Genomic DNA, 19,699 nt, shown 5'->3' with positions numbered 1-19,699 from the left:
AGGACTGATCGGAGCTCCAGTGAAAACAACAGGATGAAGGGGGGGGGGGGTGGTGTTGTGGTTGGCCGACAGCTTTTGATCGGTTAGTTCAAAGTGGAGACCAGATGGTGTTTTTGGAACAATCTTCCAACTTCTCTCTGTTTCCTGGAGATAGTGCCAACATAAATTGTTTTTTTCCCTTTCTTAAAGCTCAATTTCCAATCTCTCCGGGTCACTGTAGACAGCTGTTCTCCAGTAGGACCAGCCTCAAACTCCAGGAATGTCGGCTGCCTCTGAAGGATGGGGAAGCTGTTTGTGGGCCATCCGCTTGTGGCTTATAGCCTTAGCAATATGGGCACACTGTCATATGGTTGGCTGAGTGGAATACTTGAGGGGAGAACAGACTGACTGAGAACCTGAGGTCCAGCATATTGATCATGAGATACTCAACCGTAGAACAGTGAGGAATTTACTCAGTCTAATGAAGGCAGATGTTCTGCTTTTCAAACAGCAGCTTAAGTGATCAAATCAAAGGATGGTAGTCAAAGCTTTGTTTAGAGCATCAGAGAGATCTTCAGGACACTGGACGTGTGGTGTCAGCATTGCAACATAATAAGAGATTCATCTAATGTTAAAAAAAACAACTCATGCACCCTTATCCTTACACTCTTTTTCTCTCAGTTTCTAATTCTGTCATCTGCCTTCAGATGAATTTGCCATTATCTGCTTGATTAAGCAGGGAGAGCATGTAGCTGCTACCAAAAACAAATCCTCCCCAATTGCACATCTGCATGTTCTTTATTAATTAGTCTCAACAAATGGCATTCATTTTCCCCCCACATGGCTCAGCTTGTTTGCAATGCAAACACACGGAGAACCTTGGCTTTGCTCGTCCCCGGCGCATTCATTTCCCACTACGTGTTTGAAAGCGGGCTTCTATGTGGGGCAATGCTGTGCAGATATGCAGCTGGACTATATTTGAGGAATATTTTAAGTTGTGTGGATTCAGCGGGACATGAAACTGTGGCATCAGAATCATATTTCACCGCAGTGGTTTTATGCCGGGGGGTAGCGGAGTTTAGTGATTAAAGAGTAAAGGGCATAATGCAAGTTAAGTCATGCTGCTGGAGAAAACAGCATCAGGGGGTAGCCACCCCTCCGCTATCAAATAATTACAGTCTGCTAATGGACTGGTATGGACAACCGAAGTCAGCAGTCTATCCAGGGTTCTGAATCACCTCTGTTGGCTCTAAATCCCTCTCATTTTGGCAACATCACCAGTACATACTGTATTTAGATGCTAATTTGTCCAACCCTTGGTCAGATAACTCTGTATGAACTTCTGTGGGAATGAAAATGCTGAGGTGGATGTAAATCATGAGCATTAAAGTCATGATAAAAGAAAATACCGTAGTGAAATGCATTGGATTTTAGGCTGGTTTAAGCTGTAGAGCAGTGTGCCGGGTTGTGTTTAGATTGCTCTCATTTGGATTTCTATAAGGATGGAACGGAGAGTGAAAAAGGGCACCTAGGCTTAGAGGTGAGCGGAATACGAAATGTTGAGAAGGGGCACACAGACTGAGAAGATTTTAATTACTTTTGTTGCCATTAATATTATCTCACTAATACGGTCAATTAGAAAGCTCTGGGAAGGAAAATAAATTAGACTATTAATTCTAAATATTGGGACTTGCACACAAGGAGACATGCGATGGAAAATACCAGCCTTTATTCAGAGAGAGTAAACGCTCAGTATCCACAGTTTCAGGGAATACACAACCATCTGGGGACATTTACTTTTGCTGCCTTACTGAGAGTCACATCAGAGCATCAATATGAATCTAATCTTCAACACAGAGCCAGATGTCAAAATGTCAGGGAAATATTTGCAAGGCATTATCTCTGTAGTCGATAGCAGCTACCTGTCAACTCATAATTTCTTAGTGGTAATTAAGGCGAAGCTGATATGATTGTCAACACATTCACAAGACTGTATACTTTGATATCATTTCTAAGTATTAAATTTTAGGAAGGCAAATTGAACTTAGACAAGTAGGCATGAGTGTACTTAGGTCCACTCTCAAACTTTTGACTTCACACCCTGTCACCAAAAATGGGGTAAAAGCTCTACCCAAAGATCAAAGGGACTCTCAGGCCAGCAAGTTATAATTTAACTCAATGAGATCTTGGAAGGAATGGAGGAGTGATGGTGTGCACTCCAGCCTCATCACTGACATACTGCATCCGGCTCTCACCAGGGTCCCACTTAGACTAATAGCAATGGTTCACCAGAGACTGACATTAAGGACTCGTGCACATTGCAGCAGGACTTGTAAAACACTGATGCACAACATGCAAAGGAACAAAAAAAGGAGTTTATTTATGCACTAAGCATAGCAACCAATTAAGACTGTTTTTATATGCGTGGGAGAACTCTCAGAAAAAATTGGCAAGAAACAAAAAAAAAAGAACAATATATATATCTTTATTATTTGTTCTTTTTTTCCCCTCAAAGACTGAAACTGCTCTTTTTTTTGAGTAGCTACGAAAACAACACAATATATGAATTAATTAACGAATTTGCATTAAACTAAATTTAGTCATTATCTCTTGCAAATGGCAAATGAGTTTGATAGCTCTTAATATGTGGATGATAATTACTCATGTTTGGTATAACTATTTATGTATAAAGTATATATATATATATGTGAGCATTTTGTTGTGCACACAACAAACAGTATGTGCATAGCAACAAAACATGCCAGTACTACACAGCATTACATTTCTGCAGGGCTTTTTCTAGTGACCAAACTACAGTATCATTCACAGATGTATGCTAAGTATATGAAAACATCTACATTTTGATTATGAATGCATGAACGTGAAGGGCATTAGGGACAAGTTTACCATAAAAGAAGTAGCACCCAAATAGACTTTAATGCAGAGGTGTGAGCTAGAGTCACATGACTTGGACTCGAGTTAGGCTAGAGTCAGAAATTTGATGACTTTAGACTCGACTTGACCAAATCAAAAAAGACCTGCAACTTGACTTGGACCTTAATACCAATTACTTGCGGCTTCACTTGGAGTTGACGCTTTTAAATTGAAGCCCAAATACTAAAAAGTAAGTGATTTAATTTATTTTCAGTGATAAAAAAATATGCCATGAATCATTTCATTTCCCTTCATTTCCAGAATCAACTAATGTTAACATTATCCATGCCCAGAAAGTCAGCACAATTGTGTCGGAGGACAAAACCATGAAGCGCTAACATTACCTTACTTAATATTTGGAAAGAATTAAACAATTAATAATGTTGTTTGCGTACAAAAATTATGTGGTGGTCAAAAAAAAATAAAAAAAATTTAAAAAAAGCCTTTAAACAACCAAACTTGTTTTGACAGATGACTGCAAATAAATAAATAAATAAATAAATAAATTAAAACAAACAAAACAATAAAGCAAAGTTTAGGACTTGGGATTTGACTTAGGACTTGAGTGCAGCGACTTGAGACTTACTTGACTTACGTGACTTGCAAAACAACGACCTGGTCATCGCGACAGCCCCATGTAAACCTGGTAATGTTTGATGATATACAACTTGACAAGGACCATTTTATGCTGAACATATTCTATATCAGTGCTGGCCCTGCTACCAGGTAACCTTTCTAAAGGCATTACACACTGCCGACAATTATGAAGCAGTACTGTTAAATCCTGACTGGTGACTGCTTCTTGTTGTAGAACAGAGGGAACACTGGGTACAATTCTAAAGAAGAGATGGTCAAGTGTTACATTTATTTCACAAGCTGACATGGAGAGCCTGGAGGAACCGTTGCCTTGATAGGTAGGATGATGGTTTTCACCTCCTTTGAGAAAGGCTCACTGAGAGAATGGTATAGTGGGCAGAAGAAATAGAGTTCTGTTTCCTGTTGCTCCAAAAAACTAACACATGCTCCCCTGTTTGGCACCGTTCTCCTGCCTGGCAGTGGTCTCTGACTCTGTACAATATTAGGACTTGTCTTTGCTTCTTATTCTATTATTATCACCAGTGCATGAGGAGCAAATAGATGAACACGTTCCCTTTTTGAGTAGCTGGCACCAGTAATGTTGCCACAGATTCTGATAATTAGTTTTTGGAGGAATGTATTTTGTTGACAGCTATGACAATACCGGGTCAAGGTTTTTGGTGTTTGGATAATGAAGTTGCGTTGTTTTTCTAAACTAGATAACTGAATAATGAAAATATGAAAATCAAGTCTTCCAAGAAAGCCGTGAACATTTGCAAGTACAAAAGGATCTTTATATCAGTGTTTTTGGCTGCAGAGTTATCAGGGCAAGGGAATATTTGGTTGGGGGAAGATTTGAGGAAAGCATATTCTGCTGTGTGTTTGATTTGTGCATGCGCCCAGTCGTTTCTCTCATCTGTCTCCCCTGTGCTGTGTGTTGTCCTGTGCAGGTGTTCGCTCATTTGAGAGTATGTGAGTCTGTGCTGTGTCTAGACTAATCCTTGCTCACAGCTGACTGTGTCCCATTTGGGACTCTGGATCCTCCAAAGTCTGCATTTCTAGACCAAATGTGTCGGTAGAGGCAAACAAAGCCTCATCCATTTCAAAAATATCTTCTCCAAATATGCCCATGTTGTACGAAATTCTGAGGACATTATTGAATTATCTAGCCCGTCTGATTTGGTTCAGCCTGGCTCTCAGATCCTTTAAGGACTCACCCCTGTTTGCTGCATCCTTTGGGGGATCCAGCCATTGAATTAGGACACGGCTTTTGGGCTCTGCCTTCTCAGTGTGACAACAGCAGCTCCCCATTAATATTTACCACTTGGTTGTCCTGCTGTCCTCTGCAGAGGAGCAATCACACAGGCCAGACCTATCCAGACCCTTGTGGTGTCAAAAGAAGGAGGTTAACCCCACAATACCACTTCCTCACAATATTAGCTCATCTCTGTAAACCTTTACAAGACACAATTTATAAAATGCAACTGAGAGCTGAATGCATAAGCTCATGTTGTTACAGTAGGCATGTGTGTCAGCTGCATGCAGTGGTGGAGTGTAACTAAGTACATTTACTCAAGTATTGTGCTTGAGAACAATTTTGAGGTACTTTGACTTACATGTGTCCATATTGTGCTACTTTATACCTCTATTTTACATCTCAGAGGGAAATATAGTACACTTTACTCCACTACATTTACTTGACAACATTAGTTACTTCACAGATTCAGATTATTAATACAAAATGTAAATCAAGTAATAAATGAGGATGTGTTATTACAGATTAATTCTAATTGAGCTCCCCTCTTACCAGCTGCAACATTAAAGTGATGAACACATTAATGCATCAGTCACTATAATCCAATATTCTAATGTGTATTATTCTGAAAAGGGCTGTTCCGCATATTAAGTAGTTCTGCTTTTTATTTTGAGTATATTTTGATGCCAATACTTTTAAACTTTTACACAAGTAGAAGTTTGAATGCAGGGCTTTGGCTTGTAACTGAGTATTTTAAGACTGTGGTATTACTGCTTTTACTTTAAGGAGGAGTCCGGTATTTTGCACTTTGAGCCCCATTTCTGAGTTGTTTATGATGAAATAGAGTGGCTAAGACCAAAATAGTGACAATTGCTCATTTTTGGAGAAAACTGCTGCCTATGGCCATGTGTGAACCTGTCCTATAACCACCCTAAATGTTTGTTTTCAAAGCCGTGAAATTCACCGAGTGGTCAGTGGTGTTCGTTAATGTTCTGACATAAAAATTGTAGCAAACTGTGGTTTCCGTGATAATTTGTTTGACATTTTGTCTACCCTATTGGTTTTCTATAGGAAGCCTCATTGTCCGTTGGTAGTAATCCACCACCGGAAACAGAAACGGGGTTGTTTACGACAAGGTTGTAGTCATTGTAGTCTTTTAGCTCAGCGAAAGTGCCGGCTCGACAGTGCTGTGTGCGCTCCTAGAGGAAGAACGAGAACGAATGAAAAAGTTTTGTAATAAGTTTAAACAACTGCACAATGGATTACTCGCTTGTAAACATCCGTCGCAGTACGATGCCTTTGAACACAACAGCAACCTTCTTCTGCTTCTTTTCTGTGTTCCAATACACTGCAATGGTTTCCTGCTGGTTGGCGACACCCACGTAAAGGAGCATTATTGCCATCTAGTGGGCTGGAGTGTTTAATGCTTCAGGGTCAAAGGAACGATCAAGCGGAAGTTTACACACGGGTGTGAGGCAGCTGAAAAATAGTTCCACAATCGAGATGAGTTCGCTATGAGTTTCATGGCTTTGAAAACAAAAGTTTAGGGTGGTTTTAGGACAGGTTCACACATGGCCATAGGCAGCAGTGTTAAGCCAGGCAGGGGAAAGCCAAATTCTCTGAAAATGAGCAATCATCACTATTTTGGTCTTAATCACTCTATTTCATCATAAACAACCCAGACATGGGGCTCAAAGTGCAAAATACCAGATCTCTCCTTTAAGTAAAAGATCTGAGGACTTCTTCTTCCACCACTGGCTGCAGAATACTTAAATAAATCTGTGTTGTCAAGATATGGTTTACATCTACATCATAATTTGTATTTTGTTTTATTTTTGTAAAAGAAAAAAAAAACATGAAGTATTTCAGATTCTTTTGTTGAGCCAAGAACCTTGTAATCGAATTAGGCAGCACTGAAATTAAGCAAATTGATGCCCAACACGAATGAATCAAAGTTCAATTACAGCTCGTTTCATTTCAGGAGAAGCTTAATTTGAAAGTGGTTCTTCGCACAAACTCCGGAGGCTCTGCTGAACTGTGCTGAACACTTTACCTGTCAAGTCTGAGGAAGTGGGTGGGGGAGTGAGAAGGAGGGAGGGAAACAAGAGGCTAAGCCTTGTGGGAGACTTTTTGAATCTCGACAATTAGTCTCTGCTGTCGCTCAGTTTGATCTCACACTGTGAAAAATGTTGTCGGGAGCTTTAATTGTGTAAAGAGCACATTTTGGAATGCTAATTAGAAATCTGCTGCACTCATTTTTCAGGGTTAAATCATACATTCAGAAGCGAGGATGATGCTATGATGGCGAGCATTTATCACAGACACATCATTATACATGGTGACAAATCAGTTTACATGTGGGCAGACTTCCCTCTCTGACTGCATGACAAAAAAAGAATGACGAGGACAAACTGCAAGGGTTGCAAACACTAACAACTGTTAATCATTTTTACTCCCGCGCCTGAGTTGGCCTGATCGTGCCGTGCCCGCTCTTGCCATGCTTGCCTCTTGTGGTGCACATAATGAAAAGAATGGAGCCGTCAGTCATATTGCCTCTCTAAATAGCATTTTCTGCTTTATTAGTCATACTTAATGGTGTTGAAGGGGCCGAGAGTGATGCAAAATCCCTTTGTTCAAAGCCCCTCTCTTACTGTGAACGGTTCTTGATCGAAAAAAGATTCCCTGACAATTGAGGCTGAATGTGTTTTACACGCTGGGCTTACTTTGCCTATTTTAGAGGGGAATTGTGCATGCTCTCATCGAAAAGATTGATGGCATGAGCAAGGAAATAAAAGAGGTGGAGACAGTGTGCATAGCGCCACAGCAGGCAGGTAGCTGGACCAAAAAAGACAGTCCCATTCATTTCAGATGGACAGCTCCTTTTGATATTTCATTAAAAAAAAAAACGAAAGAAAAAAGGAAAAAGTGATGCATCATCAATCCATCCACCCACCTACATGGTATGAAAGCAAAATGGAAACCAATTATAAATATCCATCAGAGCCTAAAATGAATCCTAGATGTTTACAGTGTGTTAGTCACGTATGCCTGTCAGACAGTTTCACGCCTCTACATGTGAGAAATACCTCAAATACTGAGCAATGCATGTCACACAAAGAGTTTTTCCCCCCATCTGCACTGATCGCTAACCAAGGGACTTCAAAAAACAATAACTTAAACAAGAAAGCGTAAAAGTGAAGGGGGAGACAGTGAAAGCAATAAAAAGGGAGACGGAAAGGGAGAAGTGGTATGCTTACGTTGGATGTCAATTGTGACACTGGTCTCCTTGCCATTGGGGATGGCCTTGTTGGAGGCCTTGCAGATGATCTGCTGACCCGTCTCGATGTTGGAAGGCGATAGGTAGAGCGTGCTCACGGTGCTCTCTCTCCTGCCATCCCGGAGCAAGGTCTGCAAAGAGTGAAGCAAAGTTAAGGAAAGTTAAAAGTGACGGCGCTGATAATTGCAGATGAAATGTTTCAGGCCTCTAAATCGACGCCATGTGGTTGGTTGGTTGGTCTGATGGATCGCCATACTTTAATATTTAATTTTTTATAATTAATAAACAGAATCTCCAGTTGTTGTGATTTTGGGTGGTAAAAAAGTCAAGTCAGAGACATATTTGATTGTATCGTCACTGGCTCAAAATGAAGCTGGGATCCTAGTTTAGTCCTAACAGTTTAAATGATATACAAACAGAAAGAACAAACGGTTCACCAGATAAGTTTTGATGGAGGAGGTATAAAAGTGGAACAACAACAGAAAAAACCCCCAACAAAACAGCAGCATGTCATGAATACACACATCTTGTCCCTTGGGAGACCACAGGCAAACCCTCACAACGCTCCAGCCTGTAGTTTTACTGCAAAGCTGATTGAAATGAAAAAATAAAAAAGTAGAAATATGTTTTTTGAGCCTCTTTTGTGTGTCTGGAGAGCTGCGCTCTAGTGCATGGCTTGTCATACTCCACAAAGGAAATCAATCTTCTTTTCAGCGCTCATCCTCTGAGCCCTACATTGTGGAAGCCATCTGGAATCGGTTGGTAGCGCTCAGTAGCTCTCACTCTCCCCAAAACGCTCTGGGGAGGGCTCCGGGAGTCTATGTTAACCAGTGCGGGGCAGAACAAAGTCACTGACTAGAACAAATTGCGTGGGCAACGGGGCACAGTGTGGTCAGCCACAAAGTCAAGATGCATTTCCTTGCCATCTCTTTAGAGGAGGCTCACTGTTGCTTTGTGTCTTTGAAGAAAAGAGGGCCCTGCTATAGCGAAGTACATCAAACATTTTCTTAACATAGAAGCAGAACTGCTGTGTTGACCAGAGGGAGCTCACAGTGGGCTTGCTTTACTGCACTGCTACCTTTGGATTAGCCTCACACATGTATGGATTGTTCATGGATATTTCCTTTACTTAGATTCTAATAGCAAACCACACAGCAACAAAAATATTCATGTCACACCTCAACGTCTATACGAAATTTCAGTCTGCAAACCTATACTTTTCCAAATGTTATGGCCATTTACTTACATACAATAGGTTCACTGAGCTCTACAGAGGCACAAAAGGTAAATGCAGCCAGGTACATTACTGTATATTTAAAGTGTTCTCACAAAGTTTAAGAAAGCTTAGCAGCATATGGTATATTTCAACCTCGTAATCACTACCCATTAATCATTAGCTGAGCCAAACTGTGGTTCGTTGTCAGTGTGCAAACCAGTGGTAATTATCTTCTCATTTCTCTCCTTTAGTATAAGGCATTCTTTTTAATGAAAGTGTAATCTAACTATGGTCGCCTCTCTAAAGCATACTGTATTCTGAATAATATAATTATACTGTCATTGAACTTGTAAAATCAGACGCCAAGACATTTCAAAAGAAATCTTTTTTATCTAACCACTTTATAGTTCAAGTACCTAAAGGTACCTCTTAAGTCACAGCAGAATGTCTGGAGTATTGTAGTGAGGATAAAGATTTTTTTTTTCTCCTGTGTATTAATAAGCATTTTATAAGTAGACGGATATTATAGATGCCATCCATGTTCCTGTGAAGTCCATTTGTATGTGAAGAACCATGAGATGAAATTCATAGCTGTGCGTGAGTCACTTCTAAAGCAGAGCACATTAGCTGTCAGACGTGGGATATGTCAATGTAATATCCTTTCTGACACAATCAGGATTGTTTCCCTCGTCGCTCTGGACCTGTCTGAAGTCATTAATCTTAAGAAGGGGGTTAGCTGGCTGCTGCATTGAATTCAACACCATGCCACATTACAAATTGATAAATTTTCATATCACTGCCTGGAGCCTGTGTGAAGAATACTCTTAAAATTAACTATGCTGGGAAAGGAAAGGCAAAAGTAACAAGATTGAGATGGAAAGAGCAGGGTTTTTTTTCCTCAGGAATAATTAAAGCTGCATCAGGTGATTTTTGACCACTACAGGGTAAAGGAGACGGAGAAACACACAGCAATGAGCCAAACTATTGCCTATCAAGTTGATTCATGCTAACATTAGCAGAAACAGGGGTACCTCACCGGCTCTCTGTCTTTTGGACAACCTTTTTGGCTTTTAGTCTTGGTTTGGGCCATGCGTCTCTCTGCCATCTACCACATTTTGTATTTTGTTGAGGGGGTTCACTTACTGTCAGTGTGGCTTTTATTGTTAGATAGACTGTCTTCTACCACAACACAACAACAGCTAACCTGGCTTGACTTAAAGCTGCAACTGCTGAGCCAAATGTTAATTAAACAAGAAGGTGACCTGTCAGTAAAGGACCAGACAGTGGCTTCAAAAAGCCTATCCATCCGGATTATTTAATTAAAAAAACGGCTGAACCAAATGGATTATCTACTGAATAAAACTTGATGTACTGCCAGCCGAGCTAATTCACTGTGTTTACCTCTGTTCTGCCTACAGGCCTATTTTAACGCTGCTGGTAATCTATTAGTTGTTTCAAGAAGAAGTTTAAAATGCCCATAATGTATACACCTGAACTACCACAACTATAAAAACCTTTTAATATGAAAGTCCTTTATCTTTACATTTTCGGATGTCTAATATGTAAAATTTAAGGCAGAGTTTTTGTTAGATTGTTTAAGGATGTTAAGTGATCATAAAAGACAATGGATTTACCACAAACATTCACATTTTTATTTCAATTTTTGAAGCATTTTGATTATTATAGATGTGCTAAATGACAATATCTACTTTTTGAATTATTCTTTTAAAGGCAAAGTAAGAACTAAATTGCCAAACTGGACTACATTAAAGTGGATGTTGTACATCAGAATCAGGGACTTGTGTCAGGAGTGTCATCAAGAACATATCATATTTGTGACCAATTATCACATTATCTTTGGTGGCAGCACTCAATGATTTTGGTGAATTGCCCGCTAGTATTGTAGGTGTTGCTGAGAAGTCAATTCATGATCAAGGTTCTAACTAGATAGTCTAAAGTACTATTCGGATGGGATTAGTTTTACATAGGGATGTGGACTAATTGCAGTTTACCACAGGATGTCTGTAATATAAATGTCTGATTTGCACGAGACAAGAAATCTATGTAATTACTACCAGAGATGGGCGTGGTAACTCGGTTTGCACCCTGGCGTCACCTCCCTGTTGACATGTGCGTGCTACGTTGCTTCCTGTAAGCATCAGCTGAAGGATAATAATGATTAATGATTAGCCCAATATGAAATATTGCCCATGATCAGGATTGTGTGCACACAACGATTAGCAATATGAATTTATATTAGGCCTACCTAACACAACCAGAAGTCTCGTGCCTCTGAAAAGTGGTTTCTTCTCGACCTTTTTGATTGGTCTCCCATGTAGGGCTATGCGATCATTAGAAGAATGTCCACTATCACGACTGCCGACAACACCGAATGCTTCTTCAAACGCCTGCATCATCAAAAAACACGGAAAACTAGTTGCAAGCATGGAAACAAGGATTGCGTTCGCACGGGATTAATATTACCCAAGGTATTTTCTTTGGACCATTTTACAGAAGGTAAAAGTCGACGTAATGTTTACTGACATTATCTGTAATGATTACAGACATGGCGTGTTCGGACGGGACTAAAATCCCTGGTAATAATTACTTCACCCCACGTCTCCATGTTAAACTAATCCAGTCCATATAGGGCTTAAGGGTTTCCTGTGGACAAAGCTAGCTACTATACAAAAATCATACATACATACATCATACATTAAATCTGCACGTGATAAGAAAAATACTCTGCTAATGGAGTCAGTTAAGAGTTAACACTTGCAAATAACAGACTAGCAACCATGAAGTCACCATATCATGGAAGCTCTTGCAAATATTACAAGCATATTATATAAACAGAATAGCCTTGCTCCACTGGCTGCCTGTAAAGTTCAGAATTGTTTTTAAGGTTCTCCTGTTTGTTAACAACATGGTCTGGCCCCATCCTACATTGCAGACCTTCTAACTCCTTATTCTACCCCCGGGTCAGCTCACCTGGGGGACCTGGGGGTAGAATAAGGGGTTAGAAGGTCAGGCTGTCCTACGGTCCAGTTTCAAACTCAGGTTTGATTGTACCTTTTGCTGTGCCTGCCCCCAAAACTGGAACAGCATCCCCCTCCCAATCAGGTCTGCTCCCTTTATTAACTCTGTTAAGTCCAGGCTCAAAACCTACTTTTAATCATTAGTGTTTGAGTTCCCCTGGAGTGGCCTGGTCTTGATGATTGTCTGACGCCCATTTTAAAATGTCATAACTTGATTAAATGGGCTTTGGTGGTTATAAGCATCATAGATATGGGTTAAAAGGTCCTGCTACACTGACTAGTCTGTTATGAATGCTGTTATCACCCATTACATGCTCTATAGCATCAAGAGCAGTGTTGTTAGCTTTCACTTTCACTTTCATTTCAACAATGTGGTTAGGTTTAGGAAAGACATCGTGGTTGAGTTACAGATCAAGTAGTGTCTCTGGAATTTCTCAATTATGGGATCAATAGAGGTGTATCTTATCTTAAGTAGGTGACATAAGCACTAGGTGTAAGTCATCTATGTCATGTGACATAGGCTACTTCACATGACATCTCACACTTAAAATGACTCACCAGTAACTTTTGCTTTCACACTGAAACATGAACCGTGGTCTCCTGGGTAAGTCCTGCATTTGTTCCTTTCACCATCCTGACTGACATCCCTACACAGCAGTACTCACTTGCTATACCACCGACACGTCAGCTGACCTCCCCCATTGTCACAGAACAAATACGTGGCAGTTTAATGTGCTGATAACACACCAGTCTGCATCAGGGGATCCTACTAACCCATATCTATGATGCTGATAACCACTACTAACACACATTTAAGTGAGCGATAACATTTGAACCTGGTGATTCTGACAGTTATAGGGGATGTAGATGTAGACAGCCTTCCTCAGGGACGGGGCCAAATTTACCAAGTGAGCAATAAGCTAATAATACACACATCATTAATATTCTGCTAACCCATCCAACACGCCTTTGATTTGATATCAAATTAATCTCTGGGTTATATTTAATCAGCCATTTCAAACAAGGGTTCTTTCACTAAAACGGATGATTGCTTTAACATTGTACTTTATGTTTATGCAGAAGTGAAAATATGGCATTTTTTTAAACCCTGGTCGCTGAGATGAAATAGGTTTCTTTTGTTTCACTTAACGGACTATTCACCTCAATAAGATCATTTCAAAGGTCCTTCAAAGCAATTAATTGAAGAGATCTATATTTCAGATCACACTTTTAATTTTCATCCTGAATGAATTAGGTTAATTAGCTTGCCGAAATCATACGAGATCTTTAAAAACTAGCACAATGACTTAAATTAATGTTGAAAGTAAAGAGCCCTTTGACTTGATATCATTCTCCGCTGCTGGGAAAACTATACCTGTCTCATAATGAATAAAAGTTGACTTGTTTAATGCGCACTCAGATTTTAATAGGTTATTTTATTTGTAAGTATTTTCCCACCCTATTACTCAATGGGTGTGACGATTAAAATGCAATAAAGTGTTCCAATTACACACACACACAAATAACCTCCCATGAAGGATGGGGGGGAAATAATGACACAGGTAGGCAGAGGAAGCAGCTGCTTTGAACAGTTATAGGAAAGAGGAGTGGGGGAAAAAAGAGAAGACCTAGGAATGGAAAATGGATAATTATTTTTTCTGCTGAAAATGATATCCATCAACGGCAGCAGCTTCATGTACTTTAGCAATTTTACCTGATATTAAACAGCAACATCATTTTACTGCAAAGCTGAGAGGGGTATACAATAAAAAAGCACTATTCTGCTCTTGCCAGCAAGAAGAGCTCATAAAAATGTCATTATTTTTCATTTTTTTAAGCCTCCTAACACGGAGATAACTCCCCAGTCTCCTGCTCACCTCTCAGCATGCCACCAGAGCATTCAGAGAAAAAAAAAGTAGCACACTGGGGAGGGGAATGCATCATGTTTTTCAAATGATTTGTTGTACCATTCCAGTGTAAAAGTATCACAGAGCAAGTGTGCACACCTCCGAACCACAGCTCAGACCTGGGGGCTGCTTATTCCAAACAGTCCTTTGCTGTTTGCCACTGAGCGGCTCCACTGGAGCAGATGGGAGATGAGTGTTTGTGGGAAGAGAGAACATTATTCATTAATTTCGTCTGCCCACATTTTCACAGCCAGTCTTGATATTTGAACCATTCACCTTGCTGTGACAAGCTTCTGCCACTTCATTATTTGGGGAGCCCCCTCCATCATGCACTGAAGTTCTGCTTTTTTTGAAAGCTACCCTCACTAATGATACAAACTGCATCGATTCGGTGACTTTCTCATATGATAAAACGGACACACATTTTTGCTAAGCGATAGCTTTAATCATACACTTTCTCTTTAACCACTGGTCCAGTAAATAGTTTTCTAAGAGGTCACAGAGATGAGCTTTTGGAGGCCTTAGTGGAAAATTATCTTTGGGTCAGAACTATCATTAGATATGACACCATCAGGAAAGCCATTTCTGTGAATCCTCCACCACATCTGCTCACATTAGTCCTCTTGATCGGCGGGATATGAGGAGACCATCAGAGCAGATGATTATGCTTACAAAATGTCCCCCCTACTGCTCTTCGGACCCCCCAAAAAAAGAAAAAAAGCTCATCTCCTTTTAATCGAACCCATTGCTTTTTAATGGTAGGCAATAGAGATAAGAGGGAAGAGGGACATACTTGAGCTCAGAGGAGACATGTGAGCATCCATCAGCTACCAGCACAGAATGTCCTCATATCTGCCTTTGCTCTGAGAGGAAGTGAAGGCAGGAAACGCACTCTCCGCCCACCATTAGCGAGCGGCACCTCAAGCAATCACTTTATTCAAATCGGCCTGGTGCCGTACCCCAGTCCAATCAATGGCATTTATCTGGTCTTTGAAAAAAGCTGATAATGGGATGAGGCAGAGTAGGGAGCGAGGGAAGGCGGGGGAGGTGTTAGTGCTCTAAAGTGCCTGGTCTCTTTATGTCCTTTGTTTAAATGGAAATAGAACATGACAGTGTTGATTGCATGATTAGCCTAAAGGGTTAGTGTCATTCAAGAGTCTATGGGTTCAGGTGATCACGCCACCATGCTGCTGTGTGAACAGTGGCTATTGTGTGCCACAGCATCAAAAGTGGGAACACGATCTGTCAGCGAGAATCATACTTCGCCCTGAAAAGGTTCAGGCAGATTCCAGCACTGAAATGACAAAATAGATTTTCTAACAGGTTGGGAAGAAGAAGAGAGACAAACGCCACTGAAGGAGGAGATCAAAACACCAGTGAGAAGCGTAAAGTCACTGATAGTTCCCCGATCTCACCATCTGCTTGTCTGAGTTGATTTGTATACCGGAAAAAAAGAAGGCCAGCCATCATTTTTGGAATCAAAACACAACCTGGATTTTCAAGGGTTTTCATTTCAAAAAGCAGTCTGGGTGCTGAGGCAAACGCCCACCAATGACTCAGACAGTCACTCTGAAACATCTCATGGGTGTTTAGCACTTTCACAGTAGTTATTTACAGCAGAGCAAGACATGCAGAAACAAAGACTGTCCTCCCCCCAAAAACACAACAACATGGCTCGTTTGTGCAACAACTTATCACAACCCATATTTACGTTTACTGATAGACGGTGACCTCTAGTGGCCGTAGTAATTATGACGGCAGCAAAGAAGGAAGACTTTATATCAAGAGCAACATGTCCGCATGGGTAGGAGACTGGGGTGGTCAGATCGGTCAAACAAACACAGGACTTAGTTCCAGAGGACCACTGTTTGTGTCCTGTGTGACACCAAAAGACAACGTTCAGTCATTTTAGCTTTGATGTTATGTCACGCTATGTACTTAATGTCACATTATGCTCAGTATTTAATGTGACAATGTGACATGAAGTTGCATAACATAGTTATTTTACCCCAAACCTTGATTCTTTTCTAAAGCCTAGTTCACATTACACGATTTTCACCGCGATTTTGACGTTGCAGAGAATCTTGAGAGCCACCTTGGGTCAGAGGTGAGTCGGCAGATAGTCTGCCACGACGAGTCCTCATGTGTGAACAAGGCTACGAGCAAGTCGCCCCCTCGTCTGCGACTGGGACTGGATATCTGGCAGGAGGACGTAAGAAATGTGAGGAGGACAAGCCGCAGGGTTGCCAGGTCCACTTATTAGCCGCGACTTTCTCTTACTTGTCGCTTACAAATATTGGTAGTCACGGGTTGCGTTTTTTTGGGCTTGTTTCTAAAGTGCTTATTTGGGCTTGCTCTCTTAACGTCGCCTTTCTCTATATATCCGCTGCTTCTTTTGGGCTTGTCTCCATAGCCCTGGTTGCTTGTTTCTCTCCCAAGATCTGGCAACACTGACAAGCCGGCAAGCAACAACAACAATGGCGCATCCACAGGATTACGGGGAGCGCGCTGTTTTTGGACACAGGCCCTGAAGGCAGATCTGATTCAACACTGGGAAGAATATCCATGCCTTTACGACGTGTCGTCTCCAAGTTAAAAAACGTAGTTTGGTGACATCACCGCATTATCTGGGGCTCTGTCGGTGAGGGCTTGGTGGAGAAATCTTGTGGTGTGCACACACAGGTCGTAACGCAGTTGGCGAGACTCCCGATGACAGAAAGACATGTCGCTACGTATGACCACTCAGAAGATTACGAGCATGTGACTCTTTAGCCCCTCTCCAGTTGTTTCCATTAGCTTTAGCCATGGATTTGAAAAAGAAAGGAACAGTCTCAGAGGGTAAAAAAAAAGTATTTAATAGTGCATGGACAGATTTGTCTGCTTTGACCACCAATGCTACAAACAAACAAAGTACTAAATAATCAAAAAATAGTTCACTGCAGAGTAGCCACCTTGTGGTAAACATATTAATGAATGCTTATTTAGGCCAATTGGGTTTGTTGAGTTAATAGGCTGTGTTACCTTCATTTTAAGGCTCAAATATATCTTGCGGCTCCAAAAAGTTTTTTTTCTTTGGCCAAAAATTGCTCTTTTCACAGTAGAAGTTAACGACCCGTGTATTAGAGGGTAGGAACAAACAACCTATGTGGCTGTACTGATTGGAGGACTTGTTGCAGCAATGTAGTACTAGGTGTTTTCCTACAGTCCAGAGCAGTGGTTCCCAACTGGTTGGTCATGGTCTTAAAATGGACTGCAGGGACTCGCAAACATGTAAAGTTTGTAAAGAACACAGGACAGTACATTTTTGGCACAGAGCTTTTATTTTGAAGTGCCATTTCCTGCTGTAAAGCGAATCACTAACAGACAGCTACCTGAGAGAGACAGCAAGCTAGCTCGACAACACGGCCAAATGCAAGCATGAATGTATTAAACTGTGTGGACCTTGAACTAATGGCTAATGACCCCGTGGCTGGACCAGTTGGGAACCACTGGTCTAGAGAATGAAAACACACCCACCATGCAACCCTCACCCTTCATCCCACCCCCACACCCTTCAAACCTGGTATGACACACACCTCCATGCTTACCTTGGAGTACATGGCCCCATTAAGGACCTCTCCATTGCGGATCCAGATGATTGAGGCTGCCGGCTTGGCATTGTCAGCATGGCAGGTCAGATTGAGTGGGTCACCAGCCCTTAGGCTCACCACAGGCCCTCCACTGATGACTGGGTCCTCTGGGGGAACTGTAGATACAGACACATGGAAAGAGACAGCATTAGCCACATGATAACCACATAATGATAAATGTAGACTATTAATAAAGTGCGTAGATGTGTAATTAAGTTATAAATCAATATGTAATATGCATTATTTTTGATGATTGCACACTGACATGTAATGACTTCACTGTTGTTGTTTTTCCACGCAATTATCAGTGGGATGTTTTCTGTTTCCACAACATTGCAATACTGGCAGTTTGAACCACATAAGACAAAACTCATTTCAAATGGCACCTGCAAGGATTTGACTGCATGACACCCAATCTCACCACACAGTCAATTCCCATATAATGAGAGTGCTTATAAAGCCACCAAAGTTATTGTATATACATATTTTTTCCTAACAAAAAAAAAAAAAAAACCTCTACAGTTGCTCATTCAGGCAGGGTAATAACTTCACAGTAAGACACAGACTCATCCTGTACTTAATCAAAAACTAGCATTACATGGTGCGGTTAGAGGCACGGAAAGCTTTACACAAGTCCCAGCATGACTCTCTAAATAACAATCAACTCTTCCATCAGTCAAAGCAGATGAGATTTACCCACTATACGTACAATGCGCACAGAAATGTCAGCATTTAATGTAATACAGTCTGTGTATAATATGTATAACCCCCCTCAGATACACAGATGTGCAAAGGCTCCTCCATTCCCTCCTCTAAGCTTTGACAAATACAACAGAGACGAAGGCATCACAACAGCTATATGTGCCTCTCAATGGCACTGATCAAAGTCCTCTCCCTGTTTTACCCACGAGCTGATCTGTTTGTTTTTTCTTTCTTTCTTTCTCTCTCTCTCGTTCTTTTTTATAACTGAAACTCCAGTGAATTATTGATTGACCTGAGTGCTCATTACAATGCAGATCTGGGGCAAGATGAAATCAAAGGCTGCAGGCAGCTGCCATATTCCCCCTGCAAAAGCATCATGATTGGAAGGAAGGTTATTATGGGTTAGATTTATGCTGTCAAACAGCACTGTGATGAATGAAAGGAGATAAAATGTAATTGGGATACTGTTTTGTACATTTAATGACAATAAGTATAAAAGGGCTCTTTTATGGCAGACATAAATGAGAGCATATAGTGCCAGAAAAGTACGCTTCGGTATTCTATGCTGTTCACTCTGCACTGAAAATACTGACAGAAAATGTTTTCACTTTACATACCTCAACTTTTTTCTAAGTTGCTGCAAATTTGTTTTTAACATTATTAAACAACTTCATTTCAAACTTAGCTAAAGTTGTAATCATTCAAACTTTCATTAAATTTCATTAAATCAGAATGCATTTCTGCCTTATTACATTATTTATGGTTGGCATTTTTCAGAAATAGTAATCCAACGTATTTACATTCTGTAATTACCTTTTTATATGATTTTTTTTTTCACACACAAGGGATTCATATGAAATGATGCGGCACATAATTCAGTGTCACTATTTAAAATTTTATCAGCCTTTCTGCTCACTGTTCGCTCTCCTAATGCTGTATCAGAGCTGTATTAAGTTTGTCACAGAGGTCAGCGCTAACCGCAACCATTCATTAAAAATGTGTCCTGAAAATGAGACATGGACATTTGTTTTGTGGAAAACTACTTGCCCGAGCGCAGCAGTAACAGTTGCAATTATTTATGAACGCCGTCTTTATTAAAACAGTGTCAGTTTGTTTGTTTGCAGAATAATCAGATTCACCAGTTGCTCTCAAGTTCTATTTCTGACAAAGTAGCTGCTTGAGGAGT

At 40.7% G+C, this 19,699-nt stretch overlaps 1 protein-coding gene across 11 annotated transcripts in view; it reads right to left on the bottom strand.

Annotated features, from left to right (window-relative positions):
- Window positions 1-19,699, bottom strand: part of kirrel3b (kirre like nephrin family adhesion molecule 3b) — a 188,779-nt gene that overhangs the window by 38,982 nt on the left and 130,098 nt on the right. For 6 of the 11 annotated variants that reach the window (XM_049576341.1, XM_049576342.1, XM_049576348.1 and 3 more), the window contains 2 exons: window positions 17,758-17,927; window positions 8,002-8,152 (listed from right to left, as the gene is read on the bottom strand). In XM_049576341.1, coding sequence (XP_049432298.1) covers window positions 8,002-8,152; window positions 17,758-17,927 — 321 coding nt within the window. The remainder of the gene's footprint in view (window positions 1-8,001; window positions 8,153-17,757; window positions 17,928-19,699) is intronic. The other 5 variants (XM_049576343.1, XM_049576352.1, XM_049576345.1 and 2 more) reach the window with 1 other exon arrangement.

The sequence above is a fragment of the Epinephelus fuscoguttatus genome, linkage group LG5 (genome assembly GCF_011397635.1).
Source record: "Epinephelus fuscoguttatus linkage group LG5, E.fuscoguttatus.final_Chr_v1".
Taxonomy (NCBI): Eukaryota; Metazoa; Chordata; class Actinopteri; order Perciformes; family Serranidae; genus Epinephelus; species Epinephelus fuscoguttatus.
Note: the sequence above shows the minus strand (reverse complement) of the source record. Positions and strands in the feature narration are given on the sequence as shown.